The 27,196-nt window shown below is 38.1% G+C and overlaps 1 protein-coding gene across 5 annotated transcripts in view; it reads left to right on the plus strand.

Moving 5' to 3' along the window:
• The window catches only part of TENM1 (teneurin transmembrane protein 1), a 730,204-nt gene that overhangs the window by 343,163 nt on the left and 359,845 nt on the right, over window positions 1-27,196 (plus strand). For 3 of the 5 annotated variants that reach the window (XM_090265126.1, XM_090265127.1, XM_090265129.1), the window contains one exon: window positions 17,965-18,117. In XM_090265126.1, the coding sequence (XP_090121252.1) occupies window positions 17,965-18,117 (153 nt within the window). The remainder of the gene's footprint in view (window positions 1-17,964; window positions 18,118-27,196) is intronic. The other 2 variants (XM_090265128.1, XM_090265130.1) reach the window with 2 other exon arrangements.

A 27,196-nucleotide genomic window follows, 5' to 3' on the forward strand; every position in this document is an offset into this window, starting at 1 on the left:
CTTCAACCAGGAAAGAGTGTGAGAGACTGTTTAGGAATCTAAGAGACTTCCATCTTCAATATTGATGAAGTGATAGGTAGTGATTTGTACCATAACAAAAGGAAGAATTCATTGAGCAGAAAACAAAATAAAATGGGAAAGAAGAAGAAAAGTTTTTAAAAGAATCAAAAGGGCTGATTCCTGGCTAAATTGATATTTATACTGCATTATTCATTAAGTTGGGAGGTTTTATTGAAAAAAAAATTATCCCATCACTATACTGCTTGTTCCTTCTGACTCCACAAAGCAAATAATAATACAAAAGTAAATAAGATTTGAATTATGGAGAGCACCTATTGGTGCTGTGACTTGAGATGAAAACACTAAATAATTGTGTCTGTCTGATAAGGTATACACAGATGGACCTGTTATACAACTGCAAATGGAGATCATATATTAAACCTGTGATAAGCTACCCAAATAGACATGTTATTTATAAATATTGCTGCAGCCTTGGAATGGAGAATATAAAATACATAGCAAATGAAAGTTTTAAGATAATATAATATAGAACTGGGATATTAAAATGATTTATTACTTCGATAGAATCTTTTCTAGCCTTGGATAAAACTAAGATGGTACTGAGGCAAAAAAATATGCCACAATAGAGAAGAATTTATTTTATTTAGAAGAGGCAATGTAGAGTTTCAAACGTGTTGTGTGACAAGAAAGGTGTCCTTGTTGCCTCTGTTGTACTGTCTCAATCTTTTCTTTAATTGCCATTTAATTGTACTGTTTCACTGTGGCAAACTTTCAAATTGTGTTACATAGAACAGTTCAATTTAAAATGCATTCTCTTGCTTATTTTTTTTGTTAAATTAGTGAAGTTATTTCTTTCAGAGGAAATTGTACTCATACCCAACAACACAACAGCTTTTCAGGTTTTTTTAAATATTTGAAAGGGATCTCAAAGCCGTATTGACTCCATTCAAATTGCTTTAAAAGGGATCATTTAAGTATGTTTAATTTATGCTTATTATGTAGAGCAAGTACAGATAATATTTTAGTAGAAAATGTATATGCATAACCCTAGGGGGAAAAAAAGAGAAAACGTGAATGAAACTGCTGAGGCAAAAGTAAAGCACCATAAATAAACATACATTACTTTCTTTATGTAGTTCTTGAAAAATGCTTCTCTGGAAACTAATGTTTTTCAATTCTGCATGTAATCTGCTTATTACCAGCATAAAACCAAGATCTGAAGGTAATTTATCAAAAGGCTATATGTAATGAGAATGGGATTTATTTTAAGATGGAAAGATAACCTGGTTTCTATCATATGAGCAGTCATTGTATTTAATTCAAGTAGCATTTATTTTTTCAGTGATGTTTCTTATTGCGGAAGCGTCTAACTTTACACAACATCCACTGAAGTATGAGTCTGGTGAGACTGCCTCCCGTAGGAGTTAACTTGAGAGCCTGAAGTCATCAGGGGTCACCATCTGGGTAATGTACTTGATACATTTTTCAGAAAGGGAACTGTTCAACATCCAAGTAGATCTGTAGCTTTAACAAGCTTTGGAAGTAAAATACAAAAGCAGTAGCGTTCCTTAGCCTGAAGGAACATGAAGCAAGATACGCAAAGGAACTGGTGGGGTTTCAGGGGAGTGCTGAAAAAAAGAAAAAACAAATGATCTTGAAGAATTATTATGTAGCTTTTGTCTTGGCATGATTTGAACCATATGACATTATCCATAAATGGGCAGGTGTTTATTTGTGACACAGATTTCAAACTTTCTGAATAGGTTTATGTAGTTGAATTAAGCAGTAAAACCAAAAATTCTTGTAACAAATAAATATAGCATTCTTAGTTGAATATGTGTGCATTTTGAGATGCAACATGAATTCCTTGAAAGCACAGCTGTATTTGCCTTTAAAATATTACAATTTCAAGCTTTACTTGTATGTTTATTATCAAAGCCCTATTTATTAAGTGGATTCAATATTAACTGTAAGAGAGTGAACACAAAACACCAAATGATAGAGAATAACATGGAAGGTTTCATATCTCCTGACATGAACTTCATGAAGATATACCAAAAAATTTAACTGCCTGAAAATAATTTTTCCCAATATCTAAATTTTCCTTATTCAGATATTTTGAGGATAATTTTTGGGGCCAGATGATTTAAAAGTGTATGTTTGGCCAAGATTTTTGGACTCCCTCCCAATTCCTTTTGATAAAAATAGTTCTGCTTCATCTGTTTTCTGTTTGGGGGGTTATTCATATTTAATTTCTGAATTGTTCTGCTTTAAATGTTTTGGAAAGCTCTATTTTAGGCAGAAAACAATAATAAAAGAGATGGAATAAAACAATGCATCTGTTCATTCAGTCTTTGAAAATGTTTGTCAAGCACCTAGTATTTTCTATCATATAACAAAAGATGAATACATCATCATTGTAAAAGGTTCTAACAGTACTATGAAAATTCTGACTTTCCCCCACCTTCCCACTCAAAAGACCAATAGTTCATTAGTAATCTTTCCATTTGTCCTTCTGGGCATTTATATACAGGGAGATACATATATTTTTTTACTTAAATAGAATCATCAGATATGTATTGTTCAATGTGTTCCATACAAATCTTAGAGCTCTTTCCATGTCAGTACATATAGGTCATCCAGTGATGAGCTGATAAATGTTTAATAGCTCTCTGGGCAAAAAAAAAAAAAAAAAAAGCTTTGATTTGTAACTTTTGCTGATTTCTGGAGTGTTAATAGTACACCCACTATGAGTGATTTCAACTACCAATGTAAAGTCACTGAAGGTGAAACTGGTGAGAGATGTGTACAGCTGGCTCCAGCACAAGACTGAATCAGTCCTTTTTCTCCCTTTTGGATTTTTATTTTTGAAATAAATTTAGTTTTACAGAAGAGTTGCACAGAATTCCTGTACACCTGTCGCTCAGCTTCTGCCAGTGTTAACATCTTGCATAACTACAGTACAATTATTAAAAGTAAGAAATTAACAGTGGTCTGATGCTGTTAACTCCACTAAGAGTTTAATTCTGACCTCTCCAGTTTTTCTATTCCCCCTTTTCTGTTGCAGGATCTTATCTGGGTCCTGCAGTGAATTCAGTTGTCATCTCTTTAGTTTTCACCAAACTGACAGTTTCTCACTATAAGTCCTTTAAATCCCTATATAATATTTCATAGTATCCCATAGATTCGTGATTTTCAACCCATGTGCCACAAGAATTTTTAAAACATGCAATACCTGGCTATTTAACAGGAGAACTGACCTCTTTTCCCTTAAATTGTCAAATAAAAAAAATGACAACAGCCAACACAACAATAGCTGTCTGGTGTGAATGAATCAAAATTATACCTGTTTTTGTCAGATAGGCAAAAAAAAAAGTTTTTGATGTGCCACAGAATCTTAGTGATTAGTTTATATGTGCCATGAGATACAAAAAGGTTGAAAATTGCTGCCACGGAATGATGTATTGGGTTCTTTTCTTTTTTTTTCTATATTAACAGGTCATTATATTAACAATGCTGTAATGAATTTGCTTGTGCATGTCCTTTTGTGCACATAATGTTATTATTTTTTTAGTTCAGATTCCTAGAAGTAGACTTCCTTGGTCAAGGAATATTCCCAATCTGAATTTTCTAGATATCACAAAATTTCTATCCAAAGCCACCTTACCACTTTACAGTGTTATCAGCACTGCATAAACAGAGTACTTCCTGATAACAGGTGTTGAGTTTTGAAACAAGGATTAAAAAATTAAGAAGAGGCGGTCCCTGCCCTTTGGGTGCTTAATAATGATGAGTCTTATGTAAATATGTATCTTCAGTATAATATGGTAGGTTCTCTGATAGGATGCTAACAGAGGAACACCATATCTCTTTGTGAAATGTTCTGGTTAGTCAAGTTCAGCACTGTCCAATAGAAATACAATGTAAACTACACACATAGTTTAAAATTTTATAGTAGCCACATTAATAAAGTAAAATGAAATGGGTGAAGTTGTTATTTTCTTACTTATGCAATTTCAGTTGTTCCCACTTTTTCTGCCTTTCCCCGCCTCCACATAGGTCCACCCTATCCCATCCCTAAGTCAACCCCTGTATCATTGTCGATAAATCTACAAATAGCAAGTTCTGGTGAGAATGTGGAGAAAAGAGGACCCTCATGTACTGTTGGTAGGAATGCAGACTGGTGCACAGCCACCGTGGAAAGTGGAGGGGACTGCTCCTTGTGGTTTTGGGGATTGTAGCCCAAGCCATGAGTCCCCCCTCCCCTGGAGGCCTTTAAGTCTCAACAGAAAACCAGAAGGCTAAGAGGCAGACAGGACCGAAGGCCACTCAGAGGGTTCCCATAGGAATTGGATTTAAAGAATGCTTATTATGCTTTAGAGCTTGCTCTGCTTTTCTTATCTCTTAGTTAACTATAAACAATCTGTAGCTAAAAATGTATGAAGCCTTGCTCCTAATGCCAGTGTGGCATCAAGATGTTTAATAGACCCTGACACAGACTGGTCACTGTGTTCTCTATATTGATATCTGTAATCAGTAACTGTCAACTGTAATCCAAGCGTCTAAAAGCTTATTGATGATTCATAAGTCTTGACCTTGTATCTTCCGAATCCCTTCCTCAATAAAAGGCACAGGACATGGAAATTCTGTGCTCCTCTCCACTAGAGAGATTAGCCACCTCCCATCCCTCCAGACAAAATACAGTGTCCTGGGTAAATTTGTTTTTTTGCCATCGTCCTGAAACCTCTGAGGGACAGGGAGTTTCAGACTGAGCTGGGGCATTGGAGGCAAGACAGTCTTAAGAAAGCAGTATGGAGTATCCTCAAAAAATTAAAAAAGAAACTCCTTTTTGACCAAGTGATTGCACTCCTGGTAATATAGCCTAAGAATCCAGAAACACCAATACAAAAAGAGATATATGCACCCCTATGTTCATAACAGTGCTATTTACAATAGCTAAGACCTGGAAGCAGCCTAAGTGCCCATCAGTAGATGAGTGGATGAAAAACAATGTGATATATTTACACAATGAAATCCTATGCAGCAGTAAAAAGAAGGAACTCTTACCTTTTGCAACAGTATGGATGGAACTGAAGATTATTATGCTAAGCGAAATAAGCCAGTCAGTGAAAGACAGATCCCACATGATCTCACTTGTATGTGGGCTCTAATGAACACAATAAACTAATGAACAAAATAGAAACAGAGGCATAAATAAATAGAACAGGCAAAATTATTTTAAATAAATTTTTATTTAATTAAACATATATCCCAAATATTATCATTTCAACATGTAATCAATAAATTATTCTATATTTTACAGTTTTCTTTCATACTAAGTCTTCGACTCTGACTAGCCATATTTCAAGTGCTTGATAGACAAATGTGCTGTGTGGTTACCATGTTGGACATCATAGACCTAAATCATGTAGCACATATTTTCTATATTTATTTCTGAAACATGCCTATGGTCTCTCCCCTACAAGTGAAAATTTGCCTTTTGAAGGGGAATGGAATGAAGGAAGCATGATTGAGTATGAATGTTACTAGAGACCATCAATCCTACTTAAGAGAAACAAAGTCCAACATCCTAACAGTGAATTCAAAGAAATAACTACTGAGAGACTCAGAACTGCAGCCTATAAGAATGTGAACGTTGAGAGAAGATGGCGGAGGAGTGAGGGGACGCTGCGTTTTCAGGCTCCCGAGACCCCTCTGCAGTTTGGGCTAATTGCAGACAGAACATCTCAGTGAGCAGCTGGACACTGGCAGGAGTCGAGCCTTGACACTGCTGGATTAGGGAAAATCATCTGGGAATGACCTGTTTGGTGAGGATAGTGGAGGAAAAAAGGATGAGACGGGATTTCTGACTGGGGTGGCTACCCAAGCTGCGGCTGGAAGTACACAAAGGCTTTTTTGAGACCACAGGCTTGCCCAGAGAGGAACCAGGAAGAGAGCGGATCTCTGCCCACTGGCAGAGACAGGACTCGACCAAGTGGCATTGGCGCTGAAAGACAGGAGACAGCGTGCTCCCGGGCAAGTGAGAACATAACTCTCCTTTATATTTTTCTCTAGTGGATGGTGGAGAGGGGAGGAAAGTTTGGGGGTGGTAGGCCATTCTTGAGGAGCGCAGGCGCAGAGGTGCACTCATCCACTCCCCAACCCTACCCTTGAGTCCCGGGGGCACGCAGAGGGAAGTGCTCTCATTCACTGGGCCAAGTGTGTGGGGGAGTGAGTCCAGACATCCCTCGGACACTCCCCAATGGACATAAGATCAGTGCCCCAACGGGAACAGGGAGGGCCCACTGAACACGCAGAGGACCATGCAGAGACACCCCTAGCCAGCTCCCGTGGGTGCTGGGCCTCAGGTCGGAAAGCAGACCACTAGCTCAGGCTCTGTTCGTGCCAGCCCAGACGGGTCAGGGAAGGCAGGCAGCTGCAACACAGGAACAGCGGGCAGCAGCGACTCACAGACGCTCACTTCCACTGAGCACAAGTGTCCGGGGCCCCGCCCTAAGAGGTGAGAGACCAACTCCCGGAGCTCGGCTCAGCGGGACTAAGGGCGCGAGCGCAAAAACACCTCAGCCCGGGGACAATAGGCGCCAGTCGCAGGGCAAGCTATCAGGCCGCCTGCGCGTGCAGGGACGTGCGTGTGGGGACACCTCGGAGCGAACGTGAAAACACCCCAGCCCGACAACAATAGGCGCCAATCGCGGGGTAAGCTATCGGGCACAGGGCGCGCGTGCAAGGACACTTCAGCTGGCTCCAGTGGGCAGCAAGGGAATGCGCCGAGCCGGCAACCGTGGGCGCACACACCAGTGCTGCAAGAAACAAGAACCTCTGAACTGCCACACTAGACCAGCTGCGGACACAGAAAAAGAAGGCGATACACCAAGGCTAAAACAGAGTAAAAACATCCCTTTCTTTTTTTTTCACTTTTTTTCTCTCTTTCTTCTTTCTTTCTTTCTTTCTTTCTTTCTTTCTTCTTTCTTTTCTTTCTTTCTTTCTTCTTTTTTCTTGGGATTTTTTAAAATTTTTTAAATTTTTTTCTTCTTTTTTTCTTTCTTTCTTCTTTATTTCTTTCTTCTTTCTTTTCTCTCTTTCTTTCTTCTTTCCTTTCTTCTTTTTTTGTTGGTTTTTTTCCATCCCAAAAGAAAAACAAACTTTATCTAAAACGTGTTGCATATAACTTCTCCTTCTCATCCTTTCTCTTCAATGATTGTTTATTTCTTTGTGTGTCTAGTTTAGCCCCCCCATCACTCTAAATAATAGAATATAATTACTATATAAACCCAATACAATACAATCCCACCTTCTTACTATATTATGCACTATTCCATCCTTTTCTTCTATTTTTATTAACATACAATATAAATATTACCTACTGGCTTGCAGAGTCTCAACTATTATTAATCTATCACACCCTCTATCAAAAATTATATTTTTCCTCCCTAAAAACAACTCTTATCTATTCTTCTTATAGTATAAAACTCTAATCTCTTTACATTTATATTAACATGGGCTCGTTGGCAGACGATAGCGGGATAGAGGGTGGGGAATATTTTTTGAGGGTGTGGGTCTCCTGCCTGGGCTGTGTGTTTATGTTTTTAACAGCATCTCCACAAAAGAACTCAAGACAAAGTGGATAGAGTGACTCCCAACCAACTAGCCAGAAGGAAGATCCTAACAAAGAACATCTGAAATATAACCAGACAGCATAAACAAACGACATAAAGGGTAACTCAAGAACATCAGGCTCAGGATATCAAAGAGACTGCACCACTGAAACCCCCAGATCTCCTATAAAGAATCTCATACCACAAATGAGGGAAGTCAAAGCAGACCATCCCCCCCCCCAAAAAAAACAAATAAATAAATAAATAAAAACAAAAAGAATCCAACATGGTAAGATGCAAAAATAACCCCTCAATGAAAAGAGGAATCCTCAGAAAGAGAGATAGATGAAATAGACATAGCCCAAATGTCAGACATGGAATTCAAAACAATGGTGGTAAAGAAGCTCAATATACTCGACATCCTTAAAAACAACTATGACAACCTCCAAGAAAGTTACCAGAAGCTCCAAGAAAATTATAGGGAACTTGCAGAGAACTACACCAACATAAAAAAAAAAGACATAGAAACTGTTAACAAGAACAGGGAAGAATTGAAGAATTCAATCTCTGAACTGAAAAACACAATAGAATCAGTCAAAAGCAGACTAAACGAAGCAGAGGATCGGATTAGTGAGTTACAAGATAATGTAGAGAAAAACTCCCAGACAATAGAGCAAAATGAAAAAAAGATTAAAAAAATATGAACAAGATGTAAGGGAATTACAGGATAGCATGATGAGAAATAATATCAGGATCATCGGAATTAGAGAGGGAGAAGATAAGGAGCATGAAATTGAAAAACTGATAGGAGAAATAGTGACAGAAAATTTTCCGAACCTGACGAGAGAAAATGTTATACAAGTTCAGGAAGCACAGAGAGTTCCAATGAAGAGGAACCCCCCAAAACCCACTCCAAGGCATATCATAATTAAAATGGCAACATTTCAAGACAAAGAGAGAATCCTAAAAGCAGCAAAGAGAAACAGCTAACAACATACAAGGGAGCTACAATAAGGCTATCATCAGATTTCTCAACAGAAACACTATAAGCCAGAAGGGAATGGTCAAAAATATTTCAAGCAATGAAAAACAAAGGCCTACAACCAAGAATACTCTACCCAGCAAGGCTCTCATTCAAAATAGAAGGTGAAATAAGGAGTTTCTCAGACAAAGGAAGACTAAAAAAATACATCTCCGCCAAACCAGCATTGCAAGAGATGCTAAAGGGTGTGTTCTAAGAAAAAAGAAGAAAAGAACAAGAGAGGAGAGGAACAGAGGTACAAAGGGCAATGAATAAATACATGTCAATAATAACCTTAAATGTAAATGGATTAAATGTTCCAATTAAAAGACATAGGGTAACAGAATGGTTAAGAAAAGAGGACCCACATATTTGCTGTCTACAAGAAACACACCTCAAAACAAAAGATTTACACAGACTGAAAGTAAAGGGATATAAAAAAATATTCCAAGCAAACAAACCAGAAAAAAAAGCCGGGGTAGCAATCCTCATATCAGACAAAATGGATTTCAAAGCAAGGGCAATAAAAAGAGACAAAGAAGGACATTTCATAATACTTAAAGGAACTATTCATCAAGAAGATATAACACTGATAAACATATATGCAACCAACATAGGAGTACCCAAATGCATAAAGCAAATACTAGAAGACCACAAAAAGGATATCAACAACAACACACTCATAGTAGGGGACTTCAACACTCCATTATCAACAATAGACAGATCATCAAAGCAAAGAAACACCAAGGATATACAGGCATTGAACAACACACTAAACCACATGGACCTAACTGATATATATAGAACTTTCCACCTCAAAGAAGCAAAATATACATTCTTTTCAAATGCACATGGGACATTTTCAAAGATAGACCACATGATAGGACACAAAACAAGCCTCAACAAATTCAAGAAAACTGAAATCATATCAAGCACCTTTTCAGATCACAATGCCTTGAAACTAGAAATCAACCTCAGAGAAAAAAATCAAAGACACCCACACTCATGGATATTGAATAACATGCTATTATATAATGAATGGATTAACAATGACATCAAAAAAGAAATCAATAAATTTCTAGAAACTAATGATAATGAGCACACAACAGCCCAAAACCTGTGGGACACAGCAAAAGCAGTCCTGAGAGGGAAGTTCATAGCAATACAGGCATATTTGAAAAGGATAGAAGAATCTTAAATAAAAAACCTAACCATGAAGCTACAAGAACTAGAACAAGAACAACAAACAAAGCCTACGGCAAGAAGAAGGAAGGAAATCATCAAGATCAGAGCAGAACTAAATGACATAGAGACTAAACAAACAATCCAAAAGATCAACAAAACTAGGAGCTGGTTCTTCGAAAAAATAAACAAAACCGACAAGCCTCTAGCCAGTCTAATCAAGAAAAAAAGAGAGAAGACCCAAATAAACAAAATCAGAAATGAAAGAGGAGAAATCACGACTGATACCACAGAAATACAAATGATAGTTAGAAATTACTACAAACAACTCTATGGCAAGAAATTTGACAATCTAGAACAAATGGACAAATTTCTAGAAACATACCACTTTCCAAAACTGAATCAAGAAGTGGAAAGTCTCAACAGACCAATAACAAAGAAGGAAATTGAAACAGTAATCAAAAATCTCCCTGCACACTAAAGCCCTGGACCGGATGGCTTCACAGGCGAATTCTACAAAACATTCAGGGAAGAACTAACTCCTATCCTCCTCAAACTATTCCAAAAAATCCAAGAAGAGGGGAAAATCCCAAACTCTTTCTATGAAGCCAGTATTATTCTAATCCCCAATCCAGGTCAAGACACAACAAAGAAAGAAAACTACAGGCCAATATCACTGATGAACATAGATGCTAAAGTCCTCAATAAAATTTTGGCAAACAGGATCCAGCAATACATCAAAAAGATCATACACCACTATCAAGTGGGCTTCATTCCAAGGATGCAAGGATGGTTTAATACTCGCAAATCAATAAATATAATACATCACCTAAACAAAATGAGAGACAAAAATCATATGATCATATCAATAGATGCAGAAAAAGCATTTGATAAAGTACAACACCCATTTATGATGAAAACACTCAGCAAAATGGGAATAGAGGGAGCATACCTTAACATAATTAAGGCTATATATGAGAAGCCTGAAGCCAACATCATACTCAATGGACAAAGACTGAAAGCATTCCCCCTGAAATCAGGAACTAGACAAGGTTGTCCACTCTCTCCACTCCTATTCAACATAGTGTTGGAAGTCCTAGCCACAGCAATGAGACAAGAAAAAGAAATAAAAGGCATCCAAATTGGGAAAGAGGAAGTAAAACTTTCATTATATGCGGATGACATGATAGTATACCTAGAAAATCCTATAAACTTCACTAAAAGACTACTCGATATAATAAGTGAATTTGGTGAAATAGCAGGGTTCAAAATAAATATACAGAAATTGAAGGCATTTCTGTACATCAACAATAAAATATCGAAGACAGAAACAAACAAAAAAAATACCATTTACTATAGCAACAAGAAAAATAAAGTACCTAGGAATAAACTTAACCAAAGAGATAAAAGACCTGTTCTCTGAAAATTATATAACATTGAACAAAGAAATTAAGGAAGATACAAATAAATGGAAGCAAACAGCATGTTCTGGATGGGAAGAATCAACATCATCAAAATGGCCATACTACCCAAAGCAATTTACAGATTCAATGCAATCCCTATTAAAATACCAATGACATATTTCACAGACTTAGAACAAATACTCCATATATTCATATGGAACCAAAAAAGACCACGAATAGCAAAAGCAATCTTGAGATGGAAGAACACAGCAGGAGGAATCACAACACCAGATATGAAACAATACTACAAAGCCACTGTAATCAAAATAGTCTGGTACTGGCATAAGAACAGACATATAGATCAGTGGAATAGAATAGAGAGTCCAGAAATAAACCCAGGCCTCTATGGTCAACTAATATTTGATAAAGGAGGTAGGAACATAAAATGGAGTGAGAAGAGCCTCTTTAACAAATGTGCTGGGAGAACTGGATAGGGACCTGCAAAAAAATGAAACTAGACCACCAACTTACACCACACATGAGAATAAACTCAAGATGGATCAAAGACTTAAATGTAAGCCATGACACCATAAAAGTCCTAGAGGAAAACATAGGCAAGAAAATATCAGATATCTCACGTAACAATTTCTTCACGGATACATCTCCTAAAGCAAGAGAAATAAAGGAAAAAATAAATAAATGGGATTACATCCAACTAAAGAGTTTCTGCTCAGCAAAAGAAAACATCAGCAAGATGAAAAGGAAACCAACCATATAGGAAAACATATTTGCCAATGACATCACAGACAAGGGACTGATTTCCAAAATATATAAAGAGCTGATATGACTCAACATCAAGAAAACAAACAACCCAATTAAAAAATGGGCAAAGGACCTGAACAAACACTTCTCCGAAGAGGACATATAGAAGGCCCATAGACACATGAAAAAATGCTCAACATCATTAGCCATCAGGGAGATGAAAATAAAAACCCCAATGAGATATCACTTGACACCAGTCAGAATGGCCATCATCAACAAATCAACAAACAACAAGTGCTGGCGAGGATGTGGAGAAACGGGGACCCTACTGCACTGTTGGTGGGAATGCAGACTGGTGCAGCCACTATGGAAAACAGTATGGAATTACCTCAAAAGATTAAAAATAGAACTGCCTTTTGAACCAGCGACTCCACTACTAGGATTATACCCAAAGAATCTTAAAACACCAATTCAAAAGAACTTATGCACCCCTATGTTCATTGCAGCACTGTTTACAATAGCTAAGTGCTGGAAACAACCTAAGTGCCCATCTGTAGATGAGTGGATCAAAAAACCGTGGTACATTTACACAATGGAATACTATGTAGCAGAGAGAAAGAAGGAACTCCTGCCATTTGCGACAACATGGATGGAACTAGAAAGAATTTTGCTTAGTGAAATAAGCCAGGCAAAGAAAGAAAAATACCATATGATATCACCTAATACAGGAAACTAAAGAACAACACAAACAAAAGAACTAAATAGAACAAAGAGCAGAATAGCGGTCAATAGGGGGGAGGCGGGAGGGAGAGAAGGGGGATAAGTAAAGGAAGGGTTTAGTCAAAGAACATATATAAATGACTCATGGACATGGACAACGGGGAGGGATATGATTGCGGGAGAGGGGGTGGGTTGGGTGGCGGAGAGAAATTGGGAGAAAAGGGGACAAGTGTAATTGAAAAACCAAAAATAAAAAAATAAAATAAAATTCCCCCCCCCAAAAAAAGAATGTGAAAGTTAAGAACTACTCTGGAGTCAGGCTCCCTTGAGATTCAAAGTGTTTGATTAAGTTTGGCAATTGGGGACAGTGAGATAATCCATTTGTTACCTTAACTTCATAGTCAATTTATAATTTCAGAGCTTAGCTCCTTGCACTTGGATAAAACAAAAAGAATAATAATTATAAAATGTACAGGACTCAGCATTCAGGTACCTTTGTTAGGAGAGCATTAGGGACTGTCATTCTTAGTCAGTTGAAAAGACATTACTTCTGGAATCTCTAAATAGGCATACACATTCTGTCCAACCATTGAATTTCAGTGAATTACTCCCTGAGACAGCTGGGTAGTGTCCATCTTTATTCATTGAGGTTGTATATTTTTATATATGTCTTTAGGAATAAGAATTCTGACTTTGGGGTCAGGGGAACTTATGGTAGATCTATTACCAGCAAACATATTTGTGGTTTTAATTTTATTAATTTTTTTCTATTCCCTTGTAGTTTGTGGATGACCAGAGTGTGATGTTGGATACAGCACAAAGATAACAGGATTATTGTCCAATCCTTCTGTTTATGAGTTTTTCTAACATTCTTCTCCACCTTGACTAAGCTACAATCACACTGGGCTCCTCAGTGTTCCTCACACATTTCATACAAGACTCAGTGTTTTGTGTAATTGCTGTTCCTTCCTCCAAGGCTTTTCAACTTGATACTCATATGGGTTCACTTCATTCAAATCTTGATTCACATATGACCTCCTTCAAGCAGACTTCCCTAGCTACTCGTATTTTTTCTCTTCATAGCACTTATAACCACCTGACTTATTTCATTTATTTTGTTTTTTTTTGTTTCCATACAGCTACATTATATTAATTACATCATATTCACTTTCTTCCTGCTTAACCCACCACCCTCTCATATGAGTTCTGAAAGGCCTGAGATTTTTAAAAATTTTATTCTCTGCTGTAAACTTAAGGAAAAGCAGTGTCTAGCACAAAGTAGGCTCTCAAAAACTATTTGTTGAATCTGTATATAAATATAATTTAACACTACCCTATTTGTTCATTACCAGTTTACCCTTAATTCTAGCCAGTTGGGCCATACTATGTATACTGTAGTTTGGGGGACTTTCCTAAAGAGTATGGCTATAAACACATAGCAGAGATCTGGATAAGAATCCGCTAGATGTTGAGGATCTTTATCTTCTTCATTCTCTAGCCAAGTCTGAAATGCACCCAGTGTTTCCTTGTTAGGCTATATTGGTTGCTTATATCCAATATCCATATTAGCCAGCCAGTACCTTTAGTGTTCTAGCTGTTAAATATTTTATTGCCACTTCCTATATTCTCAACATTCCCAGTATGCCCAGATATGCTTTGAAAATGCTTGTTTAATGAATCAATAAATACATCTCATAGAGGAATTACTACCATATCTTTCTAGTGGTGTGTTGATATGTCCCATATGTCAACATAATTTTATTTATTGAACAAAATATTATTTATTTCTAATGGAACTCAAACACTATTTAGTTATCTCAGATTACCCTGCCTATAAGTGCAGTTTTTTACTTCCTTTCACAACTCAGTATTTTGAAGTCCAGTTTGGAGGAGAGAAAAGACCAGTAGCCTTGCCATAGTATCCACAACCTGTAGCAAGTAGGTTCACTTTCATTATATATTCAACAAAGTTAACTTTCAGTATGTATTCAACAAAAACAGCTTGTTGCCTGGAGAAGACTTCATAAACTCAAAAAATTATAAAACTTCACTATCCTCAAAGGGCGCCCTATAAATGTGCCCATGCCTCTCTTCATGTGTCTTGATTGGCTGGAAGCAGTCCATTTCATTCGGTGGTGAAAAATTAATCTTTACTTTATTATTTTGAAGTAATTCTCAGCCATGAATTTTGTCTCTCATTTTTGAGTGCCCTCAGGAAACTGGCTTAACTTAAATAAGGTATGGAAAATAGCCCCCTTGATCTTCAAAATGAGAACTACTGTGCCTTTTGTGCCTCATGGCTCATCTAATTCACAAAAGTAACTGAACCGAAAGAATCAAACACATTTTCGATGTAGTGTTTAATATCCATTATATTCAAAGCATTTGTGGGGCAGAATAGACCAGATTTTCTATAAAACTGGTCAACAGCTTTAAATGGAGCAAGTATGTTAAAGCAACCATACTTTGAGTCATTTGACAAGATAATCTCAGAGCTGTCACTAACGTAGCTTTATTAGCATGCTGTACTGCACCTGACTTAGAGCCACTATGCTCTGAGTTCCAGTTGTTTCCAATCATTGCAACAGAAATGCATCAGGCAGCACTGGTCTCAATCCAAAGAAAAGGATAAATCAATTAAAGGTTAACATTTTAAAGAATAAATTAGAAGGTAGGTGTTACAAATATCTTTAGCTCCAACTGAAAGTGGATGAATAATTTTTAAATAGGCTATCTGGCTGGCTTTCCTCTTCTCAGTCACTAATTCGTATACTATATATGAGTGTTAGACATACAAATTAGCCCCTTTTGGTGTGCCTAAGAACATAAAGTAAAATATGATGTGGCTTATGAACAGATCCACTTTTTTTTTCCTTTTGGTAAAATTCGTTTGATTTGAAACTTAAAATGAGAAAAAAAATAAAAGGATTTCCCCAGCTTCTGCCCTAGGCACTGTTTTCTCCTAACATTCTCTTCCCTCAGTTGCTTCAGTTGTTGCCTCTGCATATATGACTCTGTGGTCTTGTTCTAGCCTTAATATTTCTCCAGAACTTCAGACCTCCAAACCTGTGTTGACCATGACTATCTGGACAGCCCATGGGTCCTGGGAACCCAACATCTCCAAAGATGAATTTATTGTACCCCTCCCATCACCCCACCATGCCCCAAACCAACTAATTATTCAACAAACACATGTCCAGCACCAACTATCTGCAATTAGTGCTGGGCGAAGTGTGGAATTTCCTAACTCTATTCATGGTTCCACCACTGCTTTCAGTACTTGGGCTGAAACCTTACCCATTTTGGATTTCTGTCTTTCCTTCACTTTTTCCTATACACTTACATGCATTCATGAGCATGCTTTGACACATACATGCATGCACAAAGACATAGAGCTTGTTGTCAAATTCTGAGATAACATTCATGCAATTTCTCCTTAAGGAATCGCCTTCTTTGCATTTGTACTGCCACTGCTATACTTGAGACACTCATTTCTCACCTAGATTATTGTAATGCCTTCCCAATTTGTGTTGTTGTCAAATCTTTAGGCCTTTCATTCATCCTTCTCCCCACTACTACTGGATTTATTTTTCTACAAAGGGTGCTCTAGTGATATCATTTATTTGCCTAGAAACCATCAGTGCTCCCCATTGCTATCAAATTAATCTTCCTAAAGTAAACTGATAATATCACTCTTCTGTTCAGAAAATAGCAATGCCTGCCCGTTTCCCAGAAAATAGAATCCAAATATCTAAGTACGTCATTCATTGTCCCCCACAATACAGCCCTAATCTACCCTTCCAACTTTAACTTCCGCTACCAGCTAGACATAGCTAAACTTGGATCCAACCCCAGCAACTTCCTTTGCCTCAAAGACATCTGGTGCTTTACATAGCCTTTTTTTGTACAATCCACCCCCTTGCCCTACCCATTGCTGTCACCTGTCAAAACCCTACACATGCTTCAAAGTCCATCATTATGTCATCCCTGATCAGCTCAGTCAATTTAATCTACTGTTCCTTTAATCCACTTAAAAAAAATTTTATTCCCCATTTGGCAAATATCACACATATTCATTGTATAGAAATAGAGAATACAGAAATCATAAAGAAGCAAATAAAAACCCTCCATCAGCCCTCCATGCTGTTTTGTTGCTGTATATCCTCCCAACCCTTTCTTCCAGACATCAACACATTTACACACACACACAGACACGCGCGCGCACACACACACACACACACACACACACACGCTAGATTGTACTATTCATGCTGTTTAGTAACCTGATGGTTTTCACTTGATGCATTATAAATATTTACCATGCCATTACATAACCTGCTGCAACATGATTTACTAGCCATGTAATCTTGTATTATTTATAATATTACCCATTATTTGATTAATCTCTTTTTTATGAATATTTAGATTGATTATAACTTGGTACTAGTTTTTAAATATTATAATGAATAGCTTTGGAGTTTGGTACCTGTTCATAATTAATTTATAGAAATTGAATTGTTGGCTAGTAGGGTAAATAACCAAGTTATAAGGATTTTTTTTTTTTGAAAAATGGTGCCACATTGCCCTCCTAAAAGGTGATTTTTCTAAATATGCTCATCAAGAGTGTATGAGAGTACCCATTTTCCTGCATGCTGATCAACACTGGGTATTTTTTTAATCCTCTGATAGCAATTTTCATGCTATCAGAGGATTTAAAAAATGTCAGTTATCTTGCATTATATTGTAGCTCTTTTATAATTGTATTAGTTCCAACTCTTACCCTAATAGGCATCTAGATTTTAACATCTGCAACAGCTCTCATAGGACCTTATGCATTCTAGGCACTCAGAAGATATTTACTGAATTGAGTTGAATCAGAGGTCTAGTGAAGGTCTCCCATGCTCTCACAATAGCCTGTCTACCATTACTCTGCAGTTTCCATATGCAAATGAGACTTACTCCACTGAGGGAAACATGAAAGGAAGGGGTCACAGCACCAAGGAACAGAGTTCAATCCCACTGTAGTTGTTTAACTCATACTCCTACTTCTAACGCTCAAAAATTTCACAACAGCTACCTGGAAAAATGACTACATGTATGACGTAGATATGTAATTTAAGTTGCTTAGCCTAACTGTAAGAAAACTGGTCATGACGTTTTTAGGTGCAAAGGGACAGTTGGTTTAGAGACCTTCTCAGCAGGTCTGGAATAAGTTCATGTATGGCTTGTTTTCTTGCAGCAGTGCATTTGTTCGGCCTGACTTGGCAGTTGCAACCAGTTGAAGGACAGCTCTATGAAAATGGAGTTAGCAAAGGGAACAGAGGGACGGAATCCATGGACACTACTTACTCTCCAATTGGAGGAAAAGTTTCCGATAAGTCAGAGAAAAAAGGTACAGTGATCAAAGTAATGGATTAATTATTGATTCCTTTTCTTCTAATTTAGTCATTAGAACCAAATCTGGGATGGGTTAACTTCACATTAAATTTCCTGATCACTTGAAAGAAGTAATCTACATGGACAGAATAAATACATGCAAATGTCTTCTGAAAGCAAATTTTCCTTTCTCTAGTGCCTTGAGTATAAACCAATTAAACTTTTCAAATACGTTGGCAATTTTGAAAATAGATAAATATTTACTGCATGGAGATTTCAATACAATGGAAATTGCATTTCACATATAACTACCCTGAAGCAACATGGGATTTTGATTAAGTTGTCTGTGTCCAAGCCCAGTATTTGTATATAACATTTTACAAAGGGTATATGGAAATTTCTTCTGTTATAATAAGAAAAAGCCTTTTATGCTTAATATAAGGGTGAATGTTTATGTCAAAGTGTGTCAATGCAAATTTTTTTCTAGTTAGGGAATGTGAGTTCTTCCTAGTTGTAGAAAAGAAAAAAACACTTTGAGTACTGAATTGTTAAATTTAAACAACGTAAGTCTGAACTGTCTGACTTAGTTACAATAAATGTCACAGTACCAGTACTCTCAATATCTTATTCACATTAAATGATCTTAGTCTTAATATATAAGCATTGAAAATAGCTCGATGCTTATATTATAATTTCTCTTGAAATAAGATTCAGTACAGAGGGACTTGAGCCATGTTCAATTCAAAAAGTAGAAATTGAAAACAAAACGTATAGCCAGCACTATCCTAAATATTTTAAGGAGATCATATATAAACACATGAGCGAATGAATGATCCAAACCCTACCCTCAAAAAGCTTACAATCTTATAGGGGTGGTAAGAAAGTTTTATTTTTGGTTCACTAGTTGCAAATAAGATATTTTGTTTCGTGGTTGCTTGGGTTTCTACTCATTCCTTGTGTTTTTATTTTCTTTGGAAAGTGGGTCATTCATGGGTTTTGTTCTGTTTTGTTTTTATTTGTTTTTGAAAAAGTAACCGCTTTGGTCGATGCTTCAGTTAAAATTAATGCCAGGGTTCAGGAAAATATTATGGTTTGTTTTAGTTTTCAACTCAGGATGCAGTTTGCTTTATTTAGAAATATTGTTTCTAGCCTGAATTGACCTTTCCTAGCAATTTTACCATTTGCTGCTGAGAGGGGTTGAAAGTAATATAAGGTCACAGATGGCCGAGGAAAGGCTCTGTATACACTCGGATTTGGCCTTTTTCTCCCTTCTCCCCTATACTGTTAGATTCCTTTATATCTACAAGTACAAGAGCCACCACTTGGTATCGTAATGCATAGGGGTTTCTTGCCATTCACACTGAAAATCATGAATTATCTGTTTGAGTAAAATTAAACAGGCAAGACAGGAGAAGGTCATCCATGTCCTTGTAAAAGGTGTCCAGAACAAGCCTCCCCAAGATGTGCCACTTTGGCATGCGGATTATTTTGAGCTGAAGGCAATTGACACCCTGCAGCCTCAAGAGAAACCTTTTCCTCTCCTTAAAGAATTTAAATTTGGGGCTTTGCTCATAATAAGAGTTATGACCAGAAATAACTTTTTATGACCTATCTATAGGGCAGGGCAAACTTCTAATTACTGAACATCTGTTCTTCATGTCATCTTGCAAATTACTCTCCTCCTCTCTGAAACTTCAGGGCATCTTACTTCTTCCTAAGCTCAGAACACCACATATCTTACTCTCCCTTTTCATCTCTGAACCTCTCATGTAGGTGGAGTTCCCCTATATACAGAATTAATTAAATTTCATTTTTTTCTTGTTAATCTGTCTCATGTCGACTTAATTATTAGAGCAGCCAAAAGAACCTAGAAGGGTAGAGTAAAATTTCTTCCTCCACCAACAATTGTAATCAAAGCATATTCATTTCTGTATTTTAATTCAGGTCTCTATAATTCTTTTCCACAAAGCAGTTTGTTGATGATGACTTAAATTTATTAAACAAGTGCCATGTGGCAAGAATGGCTCCAGACACTTAACCTATATTATATCATGAACAAAACTTTATGGTTCCCATTTTCCAAACAAGCAGCAGAGGCACCAAGAGGTTTAGTAACTTGCCCAAGGTGACAGAGCTAGAAACTGGTGGTCTTCTTCCAGAGCCTTGCCTATTAACTTTTACACGATACTGAATTCCACACACAAAATATATATGAAAACCACAAAAGACACTTTACATAACGACACTGAAGCCCTAGAGTCTATTGATTTCAGTATAATATAGATAATTCTATATACCTATATTTCATGTGACAAGTTTCATACATGAAAGATATTTTAAAGTTTCTGCTCAATTATAACAATAAGCAGCCCAAACCAATTCCAATTTAATACTTTATTAAGAAAAATCATTGAGTTGATGTCATATATACCAAGTTGTTATGTTAAATTGACTTTTTACGTAAGTCTGAACAAAATCTTAACTGTAGTAAGACATTATACTTCTGCTATATTAGGTATATACTGCATATTACTTACCAAGTAAAAACACATCTCCTCTTTTATATGCCATGTGTATACTAAATTAAACCTTGTAAAAGATGTAATGTAAGGCTATTTTCAAATGATCAGATGTGTCCTTTTATGATTGTCTAGCATCACACACCCCATAAGTACAGTTCTAGAAGCTTGTCTTAGTGATGCTGTATGCCTTGAAATATGAAACTTAAAACTAGGTAATTCTTTTTACATTGTTTTCCTTACTCTCCTAGAGACTTGGGCATTGTATCCCTGTGGTTAAGAGCCCGAACTCTGGAGTCAGACAGATCTAGCTTTAAATACTGACTACCTACTGGCTCTCTGATTCAGGCAATTAATTCACACAACCTACCTGAACCAATGTTCTCATCCGAAACATAAGGAGGATAATAATAGTATCTGTATCACATAGGGGTCATGATGAATAATTGAGACAATGGAAGTAAAGCATATAAGCAGAGTGTCAGGCACATTGTTTTACTTAACAGTAATTATTATTGGGCCAAACTATTGGAAAATTACCTTGAGTTTGTTGATATCCTATTGGGCACTATAGATCCTACTCTCAAACTGGTATCAACTTTTCCATGAATGACAGCCTTCCTGGGATTTAGATGGTCTTTACTTAGCAACTTAATATCTATCATTTTTTTAATTGTCATCACCTTCATTCTCAGAGTGAAGGATAAGTAGAATGGTACTTTAAAAATAATCAAATTCTACTGCAATTAGTTCCCTATTCACAGTAGTTACATGTATCTGCTTTTCACCACTCGGTTTTCCAAATGTGAGGAAAAAAGTATTTGATTATAGATATTTAATATGGTAAGATTTTGTTTTTAAAATCTATTTGAATTTCCAAAAGAAGATAGAAGTCACTACACATGTTGGAATCTACCAGAAAAAGTCAGTTGCCCATTGTTTGATAAATATTTATAGAATTGAAAGCATTGTATTAAAACACCCTGTACTACCTTAGAAACATACAAACTATCATAACTAACTCTAACTAGTAAACATTATGCAACAACTTCTTTAAACAAAGCAGGAGATTTGAACAAATAATAAAAGATATTTCATGGATCTGAGTCATGTCCATAAATCAAACTAAAAATAATTGCAGTGTAATCTTTCAACAAATACGGAATGTTAAAATCTTGAAGATTAGTGAGTCCAACATCTTTATTTAAAGATGAAAAAAATTGAAGTCCAGAAGGGCCAAGAACACACAGAGAGATCTGGGACTAGAACCCAGGACTCGTGGTTTCACTTCTTCTGTTTTTTCATCTATTTTGTAATATTATAACACAAATTAAACATAAATAGAGTTAGGTAGGAGGAAACTTTCCTTCTTCCCTCTTCTGTCTGTTCAAACAATTAAAATAACATGCAGCAGATTAACAGGAGAAAATCAAGTTTCAAAACACAGGTATAACATTATATATGAATGCGAAGTTTATTGGGTAGTTGAGGGTACTGTATTAGTGCAGCTTGGATTCCACAGTAGAATACCAGGAGCATGAAGAGTGGATGGAGACACAGAGAACTAAAGGATACTAAAGACAGTCTTTACCTCTACAACTTTGGCAAAAGGCTGGCCTTGGGGGAAACTGACATTTCTCTTAAATTCATCCTACAAGATCTATCTCTATGAAGTTGAAAATAAAATAATATTTTCTAGTCAGTGTCTCCTGGATATATGACCATAGTTTTGTTATGGGGGAGACCCAAGTCAGGGGGCTTCCCTTCCTCTGTTCTTGCCTTGCTTGCAAGATAATTCAAGCAAGAGACAACACATAGAGTGGACACGAGACAGGAAGTATATTTATGAAATACACTTAAGCAAAAGGCTGCAAGTGGGCACTCAGCTTATCTGAGAGTGCCTCATATATATTGGAAAATGAAACTGCAAGTCTGTCTATATGCTTGAGCAAAAAGCTGCAGGCGGGACTCCAGGAGTTACATACTTCACCCAGCTCCCCCTCCTCCTCCCTTTTCTAGACCTGGGGATTAATGTACAGCTGGGAAGGCTTTCTTTCTCAGCTAATAAAGGCTCTTTGTCTTAGTTAGTGAAATTGCGCTTTCCCAGCGCAGAGTCTCAAGGACTCCCCTCCTCCAGCGCTGTCCCTGCTTGTGATGTTAGAATGCCCAGCAATCTTATTGGACCAGACTCAGGACTGCTGAGCCATCAGGTGAGACATGTCTCCTTCCCCCTTCCTGCCTCGGTTTGCTATCTATCCTGTCTAACATTCCCCCATCAAGTAACACCATCCAAATTCTTTTGGGGTGCTGAAGGTCGAAGGTCAGTTTCCCATATCTACTTCAGGCTGATCAGGGCCATAGAAGTGGTTCTGGGATAGTGTCACTTGTTCCGTCTCTAGGCAGGTGTAGGTTAGGATTTTATATGGAATATGTCAGCAGCCTGATCCCAGGGGTTAAAAGGTATGCTTGAATATTCTGGTTGTATGGCCATTTGCAGGCGAATTGTTACTAGCCTGGAAGACACAAAAACGGACAAGGATGTTATAAATACAAGGTCTAAAAAGTAGTAAGAGAAGTAGAGAAGCCAGAGGACCCAGGAAGGGTGGTATCTAAGATTTCCATAACCAGAAGCGAGGCTAGGAATTCCACTCCTGCTCAGCCTGCGCCTAGAGTTGCCTGATCTTGTCTAAAGAGTCACAAATGTGGTTTTGTATGTGGCCTGTTTGCTTGACCCAAAACCAGCATTCTTCCTGGAGCAGAAGGCAGATGCTTCCCTGGGTAGGAGTTAGCATATCTAGTCCATGCCGGTTTTGAAGTACTGTAGTTGCTAAGGAGTTAATTTGAACCTGGAGGTAAAAAGGGAAGCGTATAAGGTTATATCTTGTCCTAATGATATTGTAAGTGCTTCTTCTAGAAGTAAAGCTGTTGCTGCTCTTTCCCTTAAGGCATTATGGCCAGCCTCAGGCCGCGGCATCTAACTCTTTTGAAAAAACAACCTATAGGCATCTTAGTGAGTCCTAGGGTCTGAGTCAGGAACCCTAATGATATTCCCTGTTTTTCATTAACAAATAAATAGTTGGAAGGGTTTCTCTAAATTTGGCAAACTTAGGACTGCTGCCTGTGTAAGAACTTCCTTAGTTGTTCAAAAACTCTATGTCCTTCCTTTTCCCAGTATAAGTTAGTTGGTCCCTGTTGACTGCCTTCCTTTAAGTCCTTGTAGAGGGATCTTGACCCCTGGCTGGTTTGGCTCAGTGGATTGAGCGTCGGCCTGCGAGCTAAGTGTCGCTGGTTCAATCTTCCAGTCAGGGCACATCAGAGAAGGAAAACTCTGACTCCAAAAAACCTCCGCTGCCTTGTGGCATACCTCTTCAGGGAAAAGGCTAAGGGAGTAAACCCCGACAGAAAATCCGGAGCCGGAGTCCCTAAGGCGGTTTGACGTTGTAGTCAACACCGGCAACTCCTGCGGCGCACCTGAAGCCAAGCTGTATTGACTCCGTCTTTCCCTTGGACCCTTCAGCTGCGAAGAGAGGGGGGGTCTGCTGCATGGGCAACAGCAGACCCTCCATATCACCCTGCCCAGGCTCTGTAGCTTCAGCTTCACTGGAGAGGACACTCCAGCGTCATCGCAAGATGTCGATTCAACACGGGAGGAGACAGATACCGTGTCACTCCCGAGTCGGACTGCGCAGCCATTCTCGGTGGTGCAGATAGACTCTTAAGAAGCTACACCATCGTCTCTCGAGACAGACGGCTGCCGACGACGACGACGAGAGGGATCTTGCCTTTGCTCCATATCCTAAAATCCACAATCTGCAATATCCTGTCTGTCCTAAGAATGCTCAGAGCTGTTTGTGAGTGGTGGGCTCAGCGAAGCCTAAAATGACCTGTATCCTATTTTAGGATAGCATTCTTTTCCCAGGGGTTAATATAAGGGCTACATATTCCACTTTTTGTTGTAATATTTGAGCCTTATCCTGAGATATCTTATACCCACCATCTACCAGAAAATTTAAGGTCTGTATTACATGTTTATAGCCCAGTTCCTCTGTAGGGGAACAGATAAGTAGGTCATCTACATATTGGATAACTAGACCACCCCCCTCCAGTGACAGCTCCCTTAAGTTCTCTAATAATACTTATCCAAATAAATGAGGGCTGTCTCTAAATCCCTGAGGGAGGATTGTCCAGGTTAGTTGTTGCTTATGTCCCTGTGAATCTGTCCATTCAGAACCAAATAGAAACTGACAAGCTAGATAGGTCCAAGGGAATGCAGAAGAAAGCATCTTTTAAATCAAGCACTAATTCCTTTGAAAGGAATTTCTTCCCAGGATAGTATGAGGGTTAGGCACCACTGCATGTATGGGAATGATGGCCTCATTAACTGCCCTTAGGTCTTGAACTAACCTGTAGGTCCCACCTCTCTTCCTGATAGGTACAATGGGAGTGTTACAGGGAGAATTAGAAGCTACTAACAATCCATGAGTTAAGAATATGGTGATAATTTTCTATAGCCCTTCCCTGGCCTCTGAATTTATGGGATATTGCCTTCTATTAGGAAAATTGGTTGGATCCTTTAATTTGATCAAAGCGGGTTTAGCTCTATGAGCTCATACCAGGATCCCTGTTTCCCAGAATTGAGAGTTAAATTCTTATTCTTTATCTATATCAGTTTCAACGGACTCTCTCTTAATGAATAATGCCATAATATGAACAAGTTCCTCAGTGTCTATAGAGAAAATTACTTGAGTGCTAACCATATTTAAAATATCTCTGCCTAACAGCAGAGTAGGGCATTCTTCCATAACTAAAAATTGGTGTGCAAAGGTGGCCGTTCCCCCAAAACAGTTTAAGGGTGAAGTAAAATGTTTTTCCAGGGGTGTGCCATCTACTCCTTGTATAATACTATTATCAGAAGAGAGAGGTCCCTAATAGGAGGTCAATACAGAGCAGGTGGCTCCCATATCTCAAAGAAAATTAGGTCTTCCTGCCACTTTAAGGATTACCCTTGGCTCTGTCCCTTTTATAATGATTTTCCTAGTGGGAGCCAACTGGACCATAGGGACCCCTCAGTTCAAGGCCATGGTGCCTGCGGGCTCCAACCCAGGCCCTTTCAGCCCTCAGGGCAATCCCTCTCCAATGGCTGATTTTCCAGCATAAGGGACATGGCTTTCAAGGAGTCCCCATCCCAGGGCATTTCTGCTTCTAGTGTCCAGGCTTCCCACATTTATGGCATTTATTAGAGGGAGTGCTTTTAGATTCTCCCTTTTGTGGACCTTGAGGCCTCTGCCCTAGCTGGGTGGCTATTAATTGAGCCTGCTTCTCCTCATGTTTCTCCTTTTCCAGGGCCCTCTCTTCCTCTTCTTGATCTCTATTACAGAACACTGAGGAAGCTATCCCTACCATATCTTCTGTGGGGGGTCTCTGGTTCCATTCCTATGTTTCATAGTTTTCTTCTAATGTCTGGGCTTGCCTGCTGGATAAAATGCATCCCCAGAAGTTCTCATACCTCCACAGACTTGGGGTCAATATTTGTGTACTTGTGTAAAGCCTCAGTTAATTATCCCTGAAAAAGGGTAGGATTTTTGTCCTTACCCTGAGTAACCTCTTTTATTTTGTTATAATTAATAGGCTTAATTGTGCTTTTTTTTTCATCCCCTCCATGAGACAAGTAAATATATGGGTCCAGCAATCCCTTCCCTCTTGTACTTCATCTGTCCCAGTTTGATAAACCCAGTTAGGATCCTGATCTGTGACTGTATCTCCCCTAGGCGATATACAAGGTCTGTCCAGAAAAAGTGCAGCCATTGTTAATATAACAAGAATGGTTTGCATGACATCAATGTAACCTGGCAGCCAAGGAGAGTGGAAGAGGTAGTAGACACTGTTGAGTGAGCATGTGTACTCTGTGGCTGCCACATTCCAAATGACTGAACAAGTAGAGGAACAAATATGCATCCAATTTTGCATTAAGCTAAACATCCCTATGTGGAAACTATTTGGATGATTCAGAAGGCTGCAGCTATGGGCAACTAGTGACTGGCAGCTTCATCACAACAATGCACCTGCTTATGCATCACATCTCATGCAGTTTTTGGTGAAACATCAAATCACCCAGGTGACTCAGCCCCTCTATAACCCAGACTTGGCACCCCGCGACTTCTGGCTTTTCCCAAAACTAAAATCACCTTTGAAAAGGAAGAGATTGCAGACCTGACATTCAGAAAAATATGACGGGGCACCTGATGGTGGTTGGGAGAACTGAGTGAGGTCCCAAGGTGCCTACTTTGAAGGGGACTGAGGTGTCATTGTCCTGTGTACAATGTTTCTTGTATCTTCTTCAATAAATGTCTCTAATTTTCATATTACATGGCTGGGTACCATCTGCACAGATCTCATATGCGATGTTGAGCATGACAACCAGCTAATTCATCAGCATAAGCCCTAGTGGCCCCTATTATGCACTGTTTTCATCTACGGTGCAGCAGTGGGAAACAAGAATCTGTAAATCACTCCATGTTAGGTCATAAATTAGTGCTAAATGAGTAAACTCCTCTGTGAACATGCTAGGATGTTCAG

This window comes from Furipterus horrens, unplaced genomic scaffold (assembly GCF_987537825.1).
Source record: "Furipterus horrens unplaced genomic scaffold, mFurHor1.1.pri manual_scaffold_17, whole genome shotgun sequence".
NCBI lineage: Eukaryota > Metazoa > Chordata > Mammalia > Chiroptera > Furipteridae > Furipterus > Furipterus horrens.